The sequence below is a fragment of the Pseudochaenichthys georgianus genome, chromosome 2 (genome assembly GCF_902827115.2).
Source record: "Pseudochaenichthys georgianus chromosome 2, fPseGeo1.2, whole genome shotgun sequence".
Lineage (NCBI taxonomy): Eukaryota > Metazoa > Chordata > Actinopteri > Perciformes > Channichthyidae > Pseudochaenichthys > Pseudochaenichthys georgianus.
The window spans coordinates 2,805,327-2,819,987 of NC_047504.1; the positions used below are offsets into that span (position 1 = coordinate 2,805,327).

At 40.5% G+C, this 14,661-nt stretch overlaps 1 protein-coding gene across 2 annotated transcripts in view; it reads left to right on the forward strand.

Annotated features, from left to right (window-relative positions):
- chrm4a (cholinergic receptor, muscarinic 4a) overlaps window positions 1–14,405 on the forward strand; it is a 43,453-nt gene extending 29,048 nt beyond the window's left edge. The window contains exons 3-7 of one of the 2 annotated variants that reach the window (XR_011644219.1): window positions 660–849; window positions 1,953–2,042; window positions 2,228–2,497; window positions 5,686–5,985; window positions 14,392–14,405. Coding sequence is in view for 1 of the 2 variants with exons in the window: in XM_034096184.2 (XP_033952075.1) it covers window positions 660–849; window positions 1,953–2,042; window positions 2,228–2,497; window positions 5,686–5,931 (796 nt within the window). In the remaining variant the exon portion in view is untranslated. Of the gene's footprint in view, window positions 1–659; window positions 850–1,952; window positions 2,043–2,227; window positions 2,498–5,685; window positions 6,462–14,391 lie in introns of those variants that run through there. The other variant, XM_034096184.2, reaches the window with a different exon arrangement.
- Window positions 14,406–14,661: the final 256 nt, after the last annotated feature.

Genomic DNA, 14,661 nt, shown 5'->3' on the forward strand with positions numbered 1-14,661 from the left:
CTTCACTGTGAACGATGTCATACTTCCTCTTACCCTGGAAACTTGTTATCAATAAAGTCTGACCTTTAAAGGTTGGCTCTCCGTCTTCACAGCATTCTGCCGCTTTGAACATCAAGAGACTCTTGTTATTCACTTTATAGATCCAAAGATAAAATATAAATCTTCTTTAACATCACTCAGATTCATATTTACATATATACATTTCATATTTGTGTATACTGTGTGTTTCTACATTTATATACACATCGTAGTTGAGCACTATATTTGGTGATGTGCAACTAGTTTGTTTAGTGTACTTCTTTTATTCTAATAATACATAGACTACATGAATATTTCTCTACATATTCTGAATATGTAGCGGTTCCTACTAGCATCATCCAATTATCATATATGCTCATCTTAAATTGAACAACTTCCAGAGAAGGGGATTGTTTGTTTAACCAAAAGAGTTAAGAAACGGGTCAATAAAGCACACATTGGCACTCGATGCCTCTCACCTGGCTCTTCACATTCATTAATCATACACACAACTTGCTGCAGAATGAATTACCATAATATGTTCACAATGAATCACGCATATCCATTTGTTTATTTAAAAAACGGCAGAGATGTTCTAACGGTATATGCTTTGTAAAGATAATCATTGTTGTGTTAATCAGAACTCCCAGCCTGCTGAAGAGTCACCTGTTGAAGCAGAACAACAACAACGAGACCAGCCCCCGCTCCACCCCCAAACTCAATCTGGACTCCACCACCACGGCCCTGGAGGCGGTGAAGAACGGCAGGACGGAGGAACCCAAACCTGCTCAGCCACCGCCTGAAGCTCAGCCCAGCCCGGGCCTCACCCAGGTATTGACCCGGGTACTCACCCAGTACTGACCCAGGCACTGACCCAGGTAATGACCCAGGCACTGACCCAGGTACTGACCCAGGTACCGACCCGGGTACTGATCCAGGTACTGACCCAGGTACTGTGGTGCTGACCCAGTACTGACTCAGGTACCGACCCAGGGACTGACCCAGTACTGACCCAGGTACCAACCCAGGTACTGACCCAGGCACAGTCCACAGCAGCGGGACCCCCTCATGCTTTCTATATGGGCAGCTGTGGACTGGGCGTAAATAGGTTCTACTATGGCTGTGAATCAGAATTAGAATTCCTTTATGTGTGACATGTACAGTGTTACAACGGCAGAAGTATAGTGCAGATGAGTACAAATTATATAAATAACAAAAGGTTATTAATACAAAAAACACAATAAGTAAAACAAATAGCACCATGGTAGAGTAGCAGTATATATATTTTTAAAAGGTGACCATATGAAATTATAGAAGTAGCTTGTACAGATTGTAAATAAATTGAAAGCAAAATAAAGCTCAATTGCACTAGGTGTCTTCCTTAGAGGTTTGTGTTCATTTGGAAACCTAACTCCATAAAAATAATTTAAAATGTTTTTAAATATTGCAAATGAATTACATTACGAAGGCTGACCAAAATAATTCCATCACATGGCAGTGGAAATGCAAAGAAATTGCTCCAAGAGACTTGTATTGCGCTGACTGGAGACCACCCACATCAGTAAGAGCCATCAGTATCTGGCTGGAGCAGAACACCTGATCCATGACTAATGCTCTACTCAATTCTCTAGATGTGGTGGAAACAGAGGAAGGCATTTTGCTGAACCATGCTTCAGCTTCCTAAAGTTGTATAGGAGTGGGAGATAGCGGACAGGGTCACACATGTAGGAACAGAAAGACCACCCAAAATGATAGCGGTAGCAAGTATATGTCCTATGTAGCACACATTATATGGAGGCGGATCACGTGTCCAAGTGTTATTTGGCAAGAAACTGAAACCCAGATGTCTCCCATAGTCTAAGCCATGTCCGCTTAGGATAAAAGGGTCCTTTAAATGAAACTACATGTAACAATGTATCTGTCCAACTGTTCAGGAGGAAAAGGAGAGCTCCAATGACTCTTCCACAGCTTTCATCCCCCCCACAAAGCCAAAGGACAGCACCAAGAACGAGGTCATATCTGAGGTTGGTATTCAATGTCTGACAACTTTCTTTTTTCTAGTCCATGCTTTATTTTAAACATTCTGAAAAAAATTACACAGATGAAAAACAGAAGTTGAAAAAGTTGTGAATGAAGTCAAAAGGGTTAGTCAAAATATCTGAAGAAATATTGTGACCTTTCTCAACACAACCTCTTGGTTTTGTTACAGGATGCAAGCAATCCAGACCCAGTTGCCACGACAACCACCAATGTTGAATTGCCCAAGGGCGGCGCCAGCTCGAGATGGTCCAAGATAAAGATCGTAACGAAGAAGGCGGGGGACGAGTGCATCACAGCTCTGGAGATCTGCCCTCCTGTAGAGGGCACAGAGAGGCGTTCAATCCCCATCAGCCGTCCCAGGACTGTGGCCAGGAAGTTTGCAAGCATTGCCAGAAGCCAAGTGAAGAGGAAAAGACAGATGGAAGCCAGGGAAAAGAAGGTATGGAATATTGCGCACACATCAGCCATACATGCACCAACAGCAGGTGTGCTGACCTACAGATTTACATTACAATAACACTGCTGTTGGATGGTAGTGAAACAACGGCATGAGTCAATGTTTACAGTGTGCCAGAGGCGGGAAGTAGTGGAGTACAAATACTTCGTTACTGTACTTAAGTACATTTTGGTATCAGTATTTTACTCCACTTATTTTTCTGACGACTTTTTACTTCTACTTCTTACATGTTGAACACAAATACCTGTACTTTCTACTTCTCACATGTTGAACACAAATACCTGTACTTTCTACTTCTCACATGTTTAACCCAAATACCTGTACTTTCTACTTCTCACATGTTTAACCCAAATACCTGTACTTTCTACTTCTCACATGTTGAACACAAATACCTGTACTTTCTACTTCTCACATTTTGAACACGAATACCTGTACTTTCTACTTCTTACATGTTGAACACAAATACCTGTACTTTCTACTTCTTAGATGTTGAACCCAAATACCTGTACTTTCTACTTCTCACATGTTGAACACAAATACCTGTACTTTCTACTTCTCACATGTTGAACACAAATACCTGTACTTTCTACTTCTTACATGTTGAACACAAATACCTGTACTTTCTACTTCTCTCATTTCCCAAACAGCTGGTTCCTTTAGTCTGAATGTGTGTTGGTGCGTGGTCATTATTCTTCAGAGTCACTGCGTGCCTATTGGTTGGATCACGATCCGTGTATCCATCACTTCCTGGTCTTCTCTAAAGAAGAGGGACCAATGGAAACGTTGTCATGTTGCCGTTGTTCAGCATGGAAACATTCATTAGCTAACAATGACGTTATTGTTCTATTAATATAAAGGGAGGTCAGGTACTCTTTAAAGCAGCTCCTAGCTATGGGTACTTTTTACTGAAGCACATTTGGAAGCCCATACTTTTACTTGAGTAAAGAAGTTTAGTCAGTACTTCTACCAGAGTATTTTTAAACCCAAGTATCTGTACTTCTATTTGAGTAAAGGATGTGTGTACTTTTGCCATCTCTGCCGTTTGCATTACAATGGTGTGCCTGGTTGGTAATTACAAACACTATAGAGTGATACAGAATGTACCATGCTGCAGGTCGCCTCCTAAAGATAACAGTATATTTCATCATGAAAACAAAAGGATCTGAAAGCGCTTTGCATGGCAGCGTACAGTATGCTGCTGGTTTGCAGGGGGAGTAGCAGGTTTACCTGTGTGTGAACAGTAAGGAACAGCTGTTAACTGTTCACTTCACTTCATTAGTGTTCACGGTGACAGATGCTGTTTGTCCTCTGAGCTTTTCAAATGACAAAGCATACTACGATATATTTCCCATTTTGATACAGCCTTCCAAAATCACTTCAGACATCAACAGTGATAGATAGGAATGTATCTTTAACTTAATCCAAGACCAGTGTTTCTGACCCCATGACTGTGATCCTTGCATTGTGGGTAATGGCAGCCTCTAATGACAAAAGCAAGGTGACAATATGATGGTGACGGAAACAGTTAGATGCAAATCAGTCAGGTGGTATACAATAAGCAGCCATTGTGGTGCTATTGAATCATTTGATAATTGTTTTTGTGTGTGTTTCATCAAGTCTTAATGACTTAAAGCGTTTGAAACACGTAGTTGTGTGTCCTTTGACAAGTTATGGAGCTTCTGCAGAGGGTCTTAAGGTGTCCTTTTTAACCTCGTGTCATTACTGATGCACAGGCACCTTGTGAATTATGTTGTGCCGTACCAGGCTATAAGCTACAGCTTTTAACGGACCTGTGTGTGTTGGAGTGTGTGTGTTATTGCCCTCCTTCTCCACCTCCATCTTTATACTTTCTTTTATAGGCACGGTTCATAAAGCCCCAGGACACATGTGCATTTTCCATCCAAGCTGAAACATTGTTACCGTATTCCTCAGTTCTTACCTCCTCGAGCAAATGTGATCCCCCAACACAAAGGGCTCTGGCAAAAAAACATGTTTCTACACTGTCAGACCTTTAAAAGGTTTTACAGTAGGGCAGTTATTCAAGTTGTGGTATTGAGTGACGGCAGAGCTGGTCACTTCTTATCACTCAAAGCGAAACTGATGCTTTATAAGACGAGAACCATTGAGCCAACGGTGACATTAAATACAGTAATTACATACATGTTCCCTTAAGCCCTGCCTCCGATCTCCCACTCTCCGCCGTCAGATGAATGTAGAGGGAAATAACTGTGGATTTAGCTTTTTATTGCATTTTCAACTTTTAGACCCTAATGATTTTAATATGAGCTATACAAGTGTTCATATTTAGCTCCAAGAAATATAAACCCTGATTTACAGACGTTTCTTTCTGAATGTAAACAACATATTTTTTAAAAACCTCTTTACATACGATGCTTTAGAAAAACATTTCTTTATGAGTATATTATGGTTAAACTAAGCCACTATAGAAAGTACGGAGATGGAAACAGGAGATGTGGGTTTCCTGAATGATACGCCTCTAAACAGACATATGATTAAGGGAAGATGGTCTCGAAGCAACATCAGCTTCTACTCTTATTTTCCAGTCCTGGGCAAAAATGTTCTCTATAATATTACTTAATAAATTGTGCTTAATTAATTGTGTAATATTCAGTGATGACATTATAGTGCAGTGCATGTGATGTCTGTCAGAATTGGAGGTAATCAGTAGCTGCAACCAGTCTGTCTGAAAGGTCCTTTAAGCTCAATCAGGTTCATAACAACTCAAGATGCTTTTGGAAACAGGGATCATTTTGTCCCCGTCTCCATCTAATGACTGACCCTCTAGGCTTCTGCTGTCTAAATGTAAGAGAGCTGAAATTAGTGTACAAAATGAGAAATTGTGGTACAAAAAAAAGCACAGAAACAGTGCTTTAACCCTGGTATTAAAGCAAATGTATCTGAAAATAGAGCTATACTAAACCATAGTGTGTAACAATCAACCTGCAGGTGTCTGGTTATTAAAACTGTCAGAGTGAACACATTTTCTTTTAACAAAAACATGATGTAACTAACAACAACAAAGCAGATCTTCTCTGACTGCCAACAAACACAATGTTCGCTCTGATGGCTCAAACCAGTTCCAATCCTCAGCCACCATTCTGTATTCTGGTGATACTCGGTTAACTCTCTTTCCTTCCTGTTCTCTGCAGGTGACCAAGACTATCTTTGCCATCCTGCTGGCCTTCATCATCACCTGGACGCCGTATAATGTCATGGTGCTGATCTCCACCTTCTGCCAGTCCTGTGTCCCTGACACCGTGTGGGTTATCGGCTACTGGCTGTGCTACGTCAACTCCACCATCAACCCGGCATGTTACGCTCTGTGCAATGCCACGTTCAAAAAGACCTTCAAGAACCTGCTGCTGTGCCAGTATAAAAACATAGGTACAAGATGAGAGGGGCGCAGAGGTCTGAGGATGGGGGATGGGGTCAGGAAATATTGTTCAGAGGTGAGTGGAAGGAGGGGGTGTGGTTCATTCTGAAACAAAAATCAGAGCAACATGTGAGTGTAAACCTTCAGGTGGACGTCATCACCACGCTTCTAACATGTGATACATTTCCATTATACACTGCAGGAATTCAGGAATATCTTTATTGAAAATGTGTCACAGACAATGCTACACCAACTTGTTAACCCTAGTTATCAAATGTGCGATAAAGTCATTCGGCAACACATAATTGTAACTAAAACATGATATATATTTGTTATATTACGCCATGACATATAGCCATGCTGTATGCATAGACCATCATACAGTTGTGAGGGGACACAAAAGAAGGTCAGAAACCCCCCCACCACCCTCACAATGACATGTTGGTGGTCACTGTCATATCAATGGACAAAATGGATAGCCCCAAATAATGTTCCATGGAAAGCCATAGGCACCATGAAACTGAAGTAAGGTGACAGAGGAGAGGAGGGATGACTGGGGGGGGGGGGATAACTGAAGACAAGGTGGGGGAGAACAGTTAGTTGAGGAGAGAGGAGAACGTAGCAGCAGAGGGGAAATGGAAGGATTTTACGTAGCATACACTGTGGCAGCCATGTTGGAAGTCTTTAGCTCATGAGCAACAATAGCAGCCAATCGTGAATAAGCTATTTGTAATTTGATTTCATGTTGTAATTCATTAGATTGCGTATCGGTGTTGTCATCAGCAGGTTAGCTTTCGGTTGCGTCGTTGTAGCCCCCTTTTTGCGATAAGAAGACGACATATTCCAATGAGACCATCGAGGGTACGCAAGGAAGAAAAGTTTAATTTGAATTAGTTGAATACAGTTCAGAACAGGGACGTGCACAGGTACGGGCTAATGTTGCCCAGGCAACAGCCCGTTTGCCATTTTTGTCTGACCTGCCCCTCTGGAGAGCGAGAGTTTGTTTTTGTTTTTTCTATTGTGGCCGAATCAACATGATAAGCCCACAATTAGTATTGTAGCGTCTCGCTGCGGGAAACACACCTTGTCAGCGCTGTCATCTGCCCCCAGTCACGTGACTTTGTTTACAATCTGACAGCTGGAAGCAAAGAAAAGCCCTCCGGCCTCATCTGGCTATGGTGATCACACCAAAGGCCTGCCTGGCGTTAGAGTATAGGGGACAAACCAGGGGACTTCACTGTCCTCCTTCATTGTAGGATTTCTGCCATTTCTCTACTTTAGTTTGACCATCTCTGTTATTAAGTGATGGAATACTAAATAAATAAATAATTAGATACCTTACCGTTACTGCGCTCATAAAGAATGATAAGAATAAGAATAATGCGTATTGAACTGGTTTCATTAATTAGTGATTTTATTTAAGGTAATTAGTTAGAAGCCCTATTTTATCAGTAGCCTATGTCTGCACAGCAGTTACAATGGTCAAACTACATTAAAACAGGATTGTCCCCATTTTTTCTTTGATAGTTACTAACATTAGATATTTTAATGAGATATGGACCGCACAACAAAAAATGTGCCTGAATAACGAATTTAGCAGTGGACATAAAAGTCAACTCAGTGCCACTTGCAATGACAGTGTTGTGTTTTTATTTTATGAACCTTTTACATTAAAAACAAGTTAGAATTTTCAAAAGGTCTTATGTTTTTTTTCAGGGGGGGGGGGGCTTTTTCCATTTTAGAGCAATAGCCCCTCCAAATGTCTGTGCACGTCCCTGGTTCAGGAGGTAGTTACTTAATTCAAATAAATCTGATTCTGGCGAGGAGCTCGTAAAATGCAACCTCACATGGCTGCTCTCAAACCAGAAGTGGCTATTTTAAACATAAAGCTTTAATATAAAATGCCTCAATATTCAAGAGATGTGATTTTCATTAGTTGCCAGTAGTTTTTAGCTAAAAGTTCTTTTTTAAAGTGTAAATGATCATAATAAAACAAGATAAACGGTTCTTTACTTGAAAAACTAAACTACCAACTAACCCTCTGCAACACATCATCAAACATCTTTGACTTTATCTTTATTCATAACGGTTCAGATACAGGGTTATTGTGTGTGCCATTTGTATTCCTCTAATGTTTGCACACATGACAAGTGAAATACAGGGAACACAGCTAACTATAGTACACATTCTGGTTTATCAGGGGGTAAACTCAAAGCACAAAAACACCTCCCTGGCGGTGTGTTGATTTTAATTTTGGTTGACGAACGAGATTAGTTCAAAAGTTATATTGGCGTTTTGAGGCAGAGTGAGAGGAAAAATGAATTAAATGCTCGCTGATAATGAACTGGTGAACAATCATGCAGCTGTCTGTGTTGCTGTTCTATTTGGGTCAGCTCCATTGTGCTTTTTTTATTTATTTATTTCCATCAGATTCCATAAACCCTTTTAAATTCAGATCTGTAAAGGCCTGTACTTTATCATGATATTTAGTACAGTATTAAATGAGGGCAGGTGCATCTATCACAGTCACTCAGCTGAGACAATCCATTATTCAACAGTTTGATCGGGTGAGTCAAACTGCTGTCCTTTGATATCTTAGCATTAGTTATGCATCATTTGATGAGGTAATACCATGTCAGAACAGGGTTTAAGTTAGGTCAGACATCAGGCCCTTTTTAAATGCAGCTGATCTGAGAAGTGAAACGTCTCCTAAACGAAGTCCTCCGTGGCTCAGTGGGACATGGCAGGGTGTGTGTCTTCTTATAATGTGACTGTCACAAACTTGACAGGACCTTGTCAATCACCTATTGCCCACACTCAAGAAAAAAGATTAGGAAAGGAAAATCATGACATCCTGTTCCTCCACAGGAAGCAAAACATCACATTTCTCACAATATGGACGCTCACAAAGTCTTCAATGTGAGAGACTAGTACAGTAAGGACTACGAGGTGCAGTTGAGCATAATTCTCTTCTTCAAAGCCTCTTACAATAAGTGCAAAAACCATAGGGATTCAATCTCTGAACAACAAGGAAAGTGCAGATATATTCACTTCAAGCAAGTCCTACCTTTGTAGGTGCTGGTGAATTCGTTAAAAAGCCTAAATTCAGTGCTTTTGTTTCAAGAATTGTATTGACAAGGTACAATTGAAACAGCTGGATGTTCAGTTTGTGAGGAAAGATAAGCAGAGGTGTATGACCAACACTGGCTCTGTGGACATGTTTGACAATAGGCTTAGTCTCGTCCGAAAACTCCAATATAATTATATTTTCTCCACATTTTCTCCGTCTTTCTTTTTGGATTGGCCGTACAGTATCTCCAGTTCCTCTCTCTGGACTTCAGGTGCTTTATTGTGTGTTTTCAGAGAGGCTGCTCTGCTGTCAGTCTGATGTCAGTTCCCCATCCATGTAGTCACATTTCTGTTCAGCCTATCCAAATTCAAACAGCATGAGGTGATGTTTGCTGTATCACAACATGCTTTATTACCCACCACTGAAATCAGCACTTGGAACAGGGCTATGATTTGGAATATAATTGCATGACTGTCACAACCCATGAATTCCAAAGAGACATGAAGTGAGAACATTTCCTTTGACAGTCTGCTGGTGTTCCCAGTGAGAGACACTGGAGGAACATCTCAGGAGCGTTTCTAAATCATGTGTTCCTTTTCTCTTTCAGTTTGTAATGATCCTTTATGATCCTTTCTCCTCTCAATTCTTTTTAATCTGACATTCCCTCTTGGTGTATCTATTTATTTAGCTGAGTTATGCTATGCACATTCGCTAAAATATATTGGAAAAATACATTTGAGAAGAAAATACAACAAGGTATTGTGCTGGAATTCTAACATTTCATTGTCAAACACATTTCCAGATAACAAAGTAAGATGTATCCTAGCTGTCAGGGTGGTGATGAAACTGTTAGCACATCCTATTGCAGCATGTGTGTGTGTTCATCCATTGTTCACCTGGATGGAAACTGTTACACTCCTCTATATCATCTGCAGCCCCTCACATTTCCTTTTTATTAACACTTTTTTATGATTTAAGTTGTATGACTCTATAATACATAACAGAGTTAGTGACAGTATTTTTGAAAATGCTCTGTCGTTTTCACACAATGAGAATAAAGAGTGTATTGAGATTCTAACAAAGACAACTTGAGAATGGCTGCTCGGTGTCATATGAACATCAGGATTAGTGCAAAGAAGTGTGAGGGAGGAAGTGTACACAGACAAACATCTGCAACACTCAAGATTTGCAGAATGAATGGATGAGACAGAGTTTAGGAAAATCAGAATTACTGACTGAGAGGCTTGACTGGGCTGCAACATAAAATAGTTCTAAACATTAACAAAACCTGTTTAAATCAAATAATTTTACTCGGGGGTACTACTGATAACCTTTATCTAATATGCAGTGCCTTTCAGACAAAAACCCTTCAAAATGAACACAATGTTTCGTATTAATAATAATAATTATAATAATAATAATTAGAGCCGGGACTCGATTAAAAAAATTAATCAGAGGCTTTGTAATTAATTAATCGAAATTAATCGCATTTCTAATCGCATTTTTAAAAAATCGCATTTTTAAAAAATCGCATTTTTAAGCACAGGGCCATCTAAGCTAATTTACAGATGGCCCTGTGCCCAATAGAGATTGCCCTGAAAAATGCATGCGGACGAAATGGCACGAAGGGTTTGGGGGGCCTCCGTCCCCCTAGACATTTTTTAATTTGTGCAGGTCTTAGATGCTGTCTGGTGCATTCTCTAGACTGAATTATAAAATGAACCACCACAATATTATATTGTACAATTTCAATTGTATTCTTCATTTCACTTGTTTGTTTGTTCTTGTTTGTGTTTGCTCGCTTGCATGCCCTGCATAGCTTTAAGAAATACTTAAGTTGTTGGTCAAAACACTTTCCATCTGATGAAGGCAAATGCCTTCCCAGATGGAAAAAAGTAGAAAACATTACATTCAGTTATAACTGCCAAAACAAACATTATTTACACTATTATGGCCCCTGTTAAAAATTGTTGTAATGTTAACTACTGTAAATTGGTCGAACGAATGCCTCCTCATCCGGAAGCTGACCGAGCAGACCCGAGCAGCAGTCGAGAGGAGCCGAGCGCATCCGCGAAGCACACGTCAGAGTTCCCGTTAGCCGGCACATCTAAATATCTTCTAAATATCTTCTAAATTTCCCTTTAGAGCAATACCGCTTCAGTTGCGCCACTTATGTGACAGACAAGAAGAGTATGTGACAGACAAGAATAGTCAACTCTAATGTCTAACACTTAATGTTGAGAAAGAGATGTCCTGGATGGGTTGATTGTGCGTTGATCTGTTGGTAATGCCTCGGGGTTCCGGTTGGCATGTAAACAAATGCATAATGCTGCGCTTTACTTTGTGGCCTCATCCAGTTGCATAGCGACACTTATTGTGTAGTTGTCTTTTAATAAGCAGGTAGTCATATCATTAGCTAGAACTAGCTGGATCTGATCGATATGGACATAAACGCGAGTGAAGTCTAATCTGACGGGACAGAGAGATCAGCTGCTGCTGACGAGTCGAGACTCGACACGCAGCTCTGCATGATCACATGCCGCGGTGAGCGGAACAAAACACACACTTCAGATTATCACACGTAGCTATTTTAATTACCTCTCAAACTACCGTAACTAGTTATAGATATGTTTAGATTTACTGTCGGGTCACTCATTACTGGATCCGCGAGCTGCATGATACTGGCATAATAGATTGCCCGATCGGGCAACCAGCAGGTGAGGCTTCATTGCCCGAGCTAAATGCTAGATGGCCCCGGGCCATCGGGCAGTCCTTAATGTCGAGCCCTGAGAGTGCAATCCAGTGAGCCAGGGAGTTGGTTATTTTCTCAGACGTGGACTTACTTATCCTGGCCCTGAAACCAGTCATCTGGTTGGGTCAGGGTGTGGTTCCTTGCACTCGGAGTCGGGCTAACGTCCATGCTAGCTGCTACATGCTTTGCATTTAGGTGATACTTTAGGCTTGATGTGCTGCGGTGATATGCAATTTTTTTTTTGCATAATTTGCACACAACCGTGCTCTTATCGACGCTTCCATCCGTCCGTTTTTTTAAAACAAAATGTCCCATCCACGGGGCCGACCAAAGCGGTCTCATCAGCTTGTTCGTTCATGTTTGACTATTGTTCACCGTGGTTTGTTGTTGTTTGAAGTCCCATGCTGAAGTCATGAACGTTAGTTGGTGCTCCAGTATAATCGGTACGCCTGAAACTCATCCAGTGAGAAACGTTCCGCTGTGCAAAAATAAGTGCGATTAAAATGCGTTAATTTTTTTAACGCGTTAATTTTTGTGTAATTAATTAATCTTAATTAACGCGTTAAAGTCCCGGCCCTAATAATAATGCATCACATTTTTTATTAGAGCGCTTTTGCAGGTGCTCAAAGCATTTTACAATTACACATTACACATATTAGACATGTAAGAGTCATTACCCACGGGAGCAAATTCGGGTGAAGTGTCTTGCCCAAGGACACATCGGCCTGACGAGGCGGGTTTCGAACTGAAGTTCGCCACCGCCCCTTGATCTTATGATCAACGCTCTGACCCACTGCGCCAAAATCACCTTTACAAAGATCCATTAACACAGTGGTGAACTTATAATGTATTTTAGATATATCTCCACATATTAAAACCACTTTATGATGTTTTTGTAAAAAAGAAAAAATCGAACTTAAACAAACTACATAGTGGTCACATGGCTGCGCTTCACCACCGCTAAGCTAACGGCGGCTAATGTTCGGCCAAGTGTCGATGTTTAGTCGACACCATAGCAACCATAAGACAGGTAAACGCTTCAGATATTCCACAGTGGGGTATTTAATTACGTATTTTATGTTGTAGAGTAGAACAAAAAATATCTTCAGCTTTTGTTAACCACAGACCTTATTTTGATATTTGATATACTTTATTAATCCCCGTGGGGAAATTGTTTCTCTGCATTTTACCCATCCTGTGTTAGGAGCAGTGGGCGGCCATTTTGAACGGCACCCGGGGAGCAGTGTAGGGAACGGTGCCTTGCTCAGGGACACCTCGGTAGCACTTAGTCTTGCCGGGACTTGAACAAGCCAAGTTCCTATCGACTTCGCCACCACCGCCCCATTTCATATTTCATACTTCTATCCAAATTCAAAATGCCATTGAACTGGAAGTGGTCATCTTAGATAAATATCACTGCTTAGCCACCAATAAAGTCAGGTGTGTAAGGGTTAGGGGAAGATGATAGGAACCTTCATCACCAGGGTTAAAGAAGAGTTGCCTGCTTATGGTTGAGGAATGATAATTCTGGTTGTGTAGGGTCTGGCCAGCGAGTGTGTCACATGTCATCCCCTCTTCTCTCTGACCTCATTTCCTGTAAGTGATTTGCTCCATTCAGAACAGTTTTAACATGAGGTTATTTCTGGTGTAGGTTAGATTGTCAGTGGAGGACAGAGCATAGGTGTGTAATGGAGCAGTGAGATGGATCAGGGGGGGGGGCTATGGGCAAACAGCAGCTCTGACACGTCTGATGGCCTCAAATTACAAGGGAACACATTTGGTCCCACATCCAAAAAACAATCTCCAACTCTACATCAAGTCCATCACACATCTCCAACTGGAGTTGTTGCTCAGTTCTGGCTGAGGAACCTGTTGAATTTCCCCCTTGTACAATCAGTGTCATTTTCAAATAGGTGTTGTAGAACCTCAGCAACAATGGTGTAAGCTTTGGCCAAAGGTTGAATAATTACTCAAATGACTAGTTTTATCTGATGATTTGATCGTATCAGATTTCACACAGAATGTATTTCCTGATGAAACAGAACATAGTGAACATATGTAGTTTGTGTATAATATATCCACATGAACACCAAACTGAAGCAATTGTCTAGAGAGACATTCATTTTGCTAAACAACTGGAACATATGTGTCTTTTGGTGGTTTACTGTAAAACGCTGACCACATGTACAGTATAATTCAAAGGGTTGTACATTGTAATATGTTTAAAATACCCCATTCTATGTTGACATCTGTAAATACACAGTTATATATCACATATGGATCATTCCAAAGAGGGGAGACATCTTGTGTTCTTTCAGACTTGATCAAACATATGTACCTCCCACTGTACAGAGCATGAGCGTTATAGTGATATAAAGACATTGTGAATTGTAGTCTTATATTTTGTCAGAGTATTGCTGTTATATCATTAGCCAAATGGCATCAGTTAAGTGAAAAGAAAACATTTTTACTATATGGAAGAGCAACTGATTGATCATTTTTATATCAAGAGTACGTCCCTGCATTAAAATGAAAAGCTGTATGTAATATATTGAGAGCTGGAAATCTGTAATATAAATGTCATGTTATATTTCCTCTATGTTAATATCAATCTGTGTATGTATTGTATCATTTTTAAAAATGAATCTTTTCCTCACCAGAGCTGGGTTCTCAGCGGCACACATGGGACAGAATGACTCTTTAAAGGGTAAATCAACTCCATTGGAATTAAGTGTTGGAATTTTGGGAGTACACAGAAGTAATATCAAACATTTCCACCCCTAAACTCACAAGAAAGACTCTTAGTCAGCACAAATCGTTTTTTTTCCTCACTCAAACTGATCTTTCTATTACCAAAGCACAGATAAACAAACTCAAAGGGGCCCTAATATACTCTTTGTGGTTCTCCCTCTCCTGTAGCGTTCTATAGG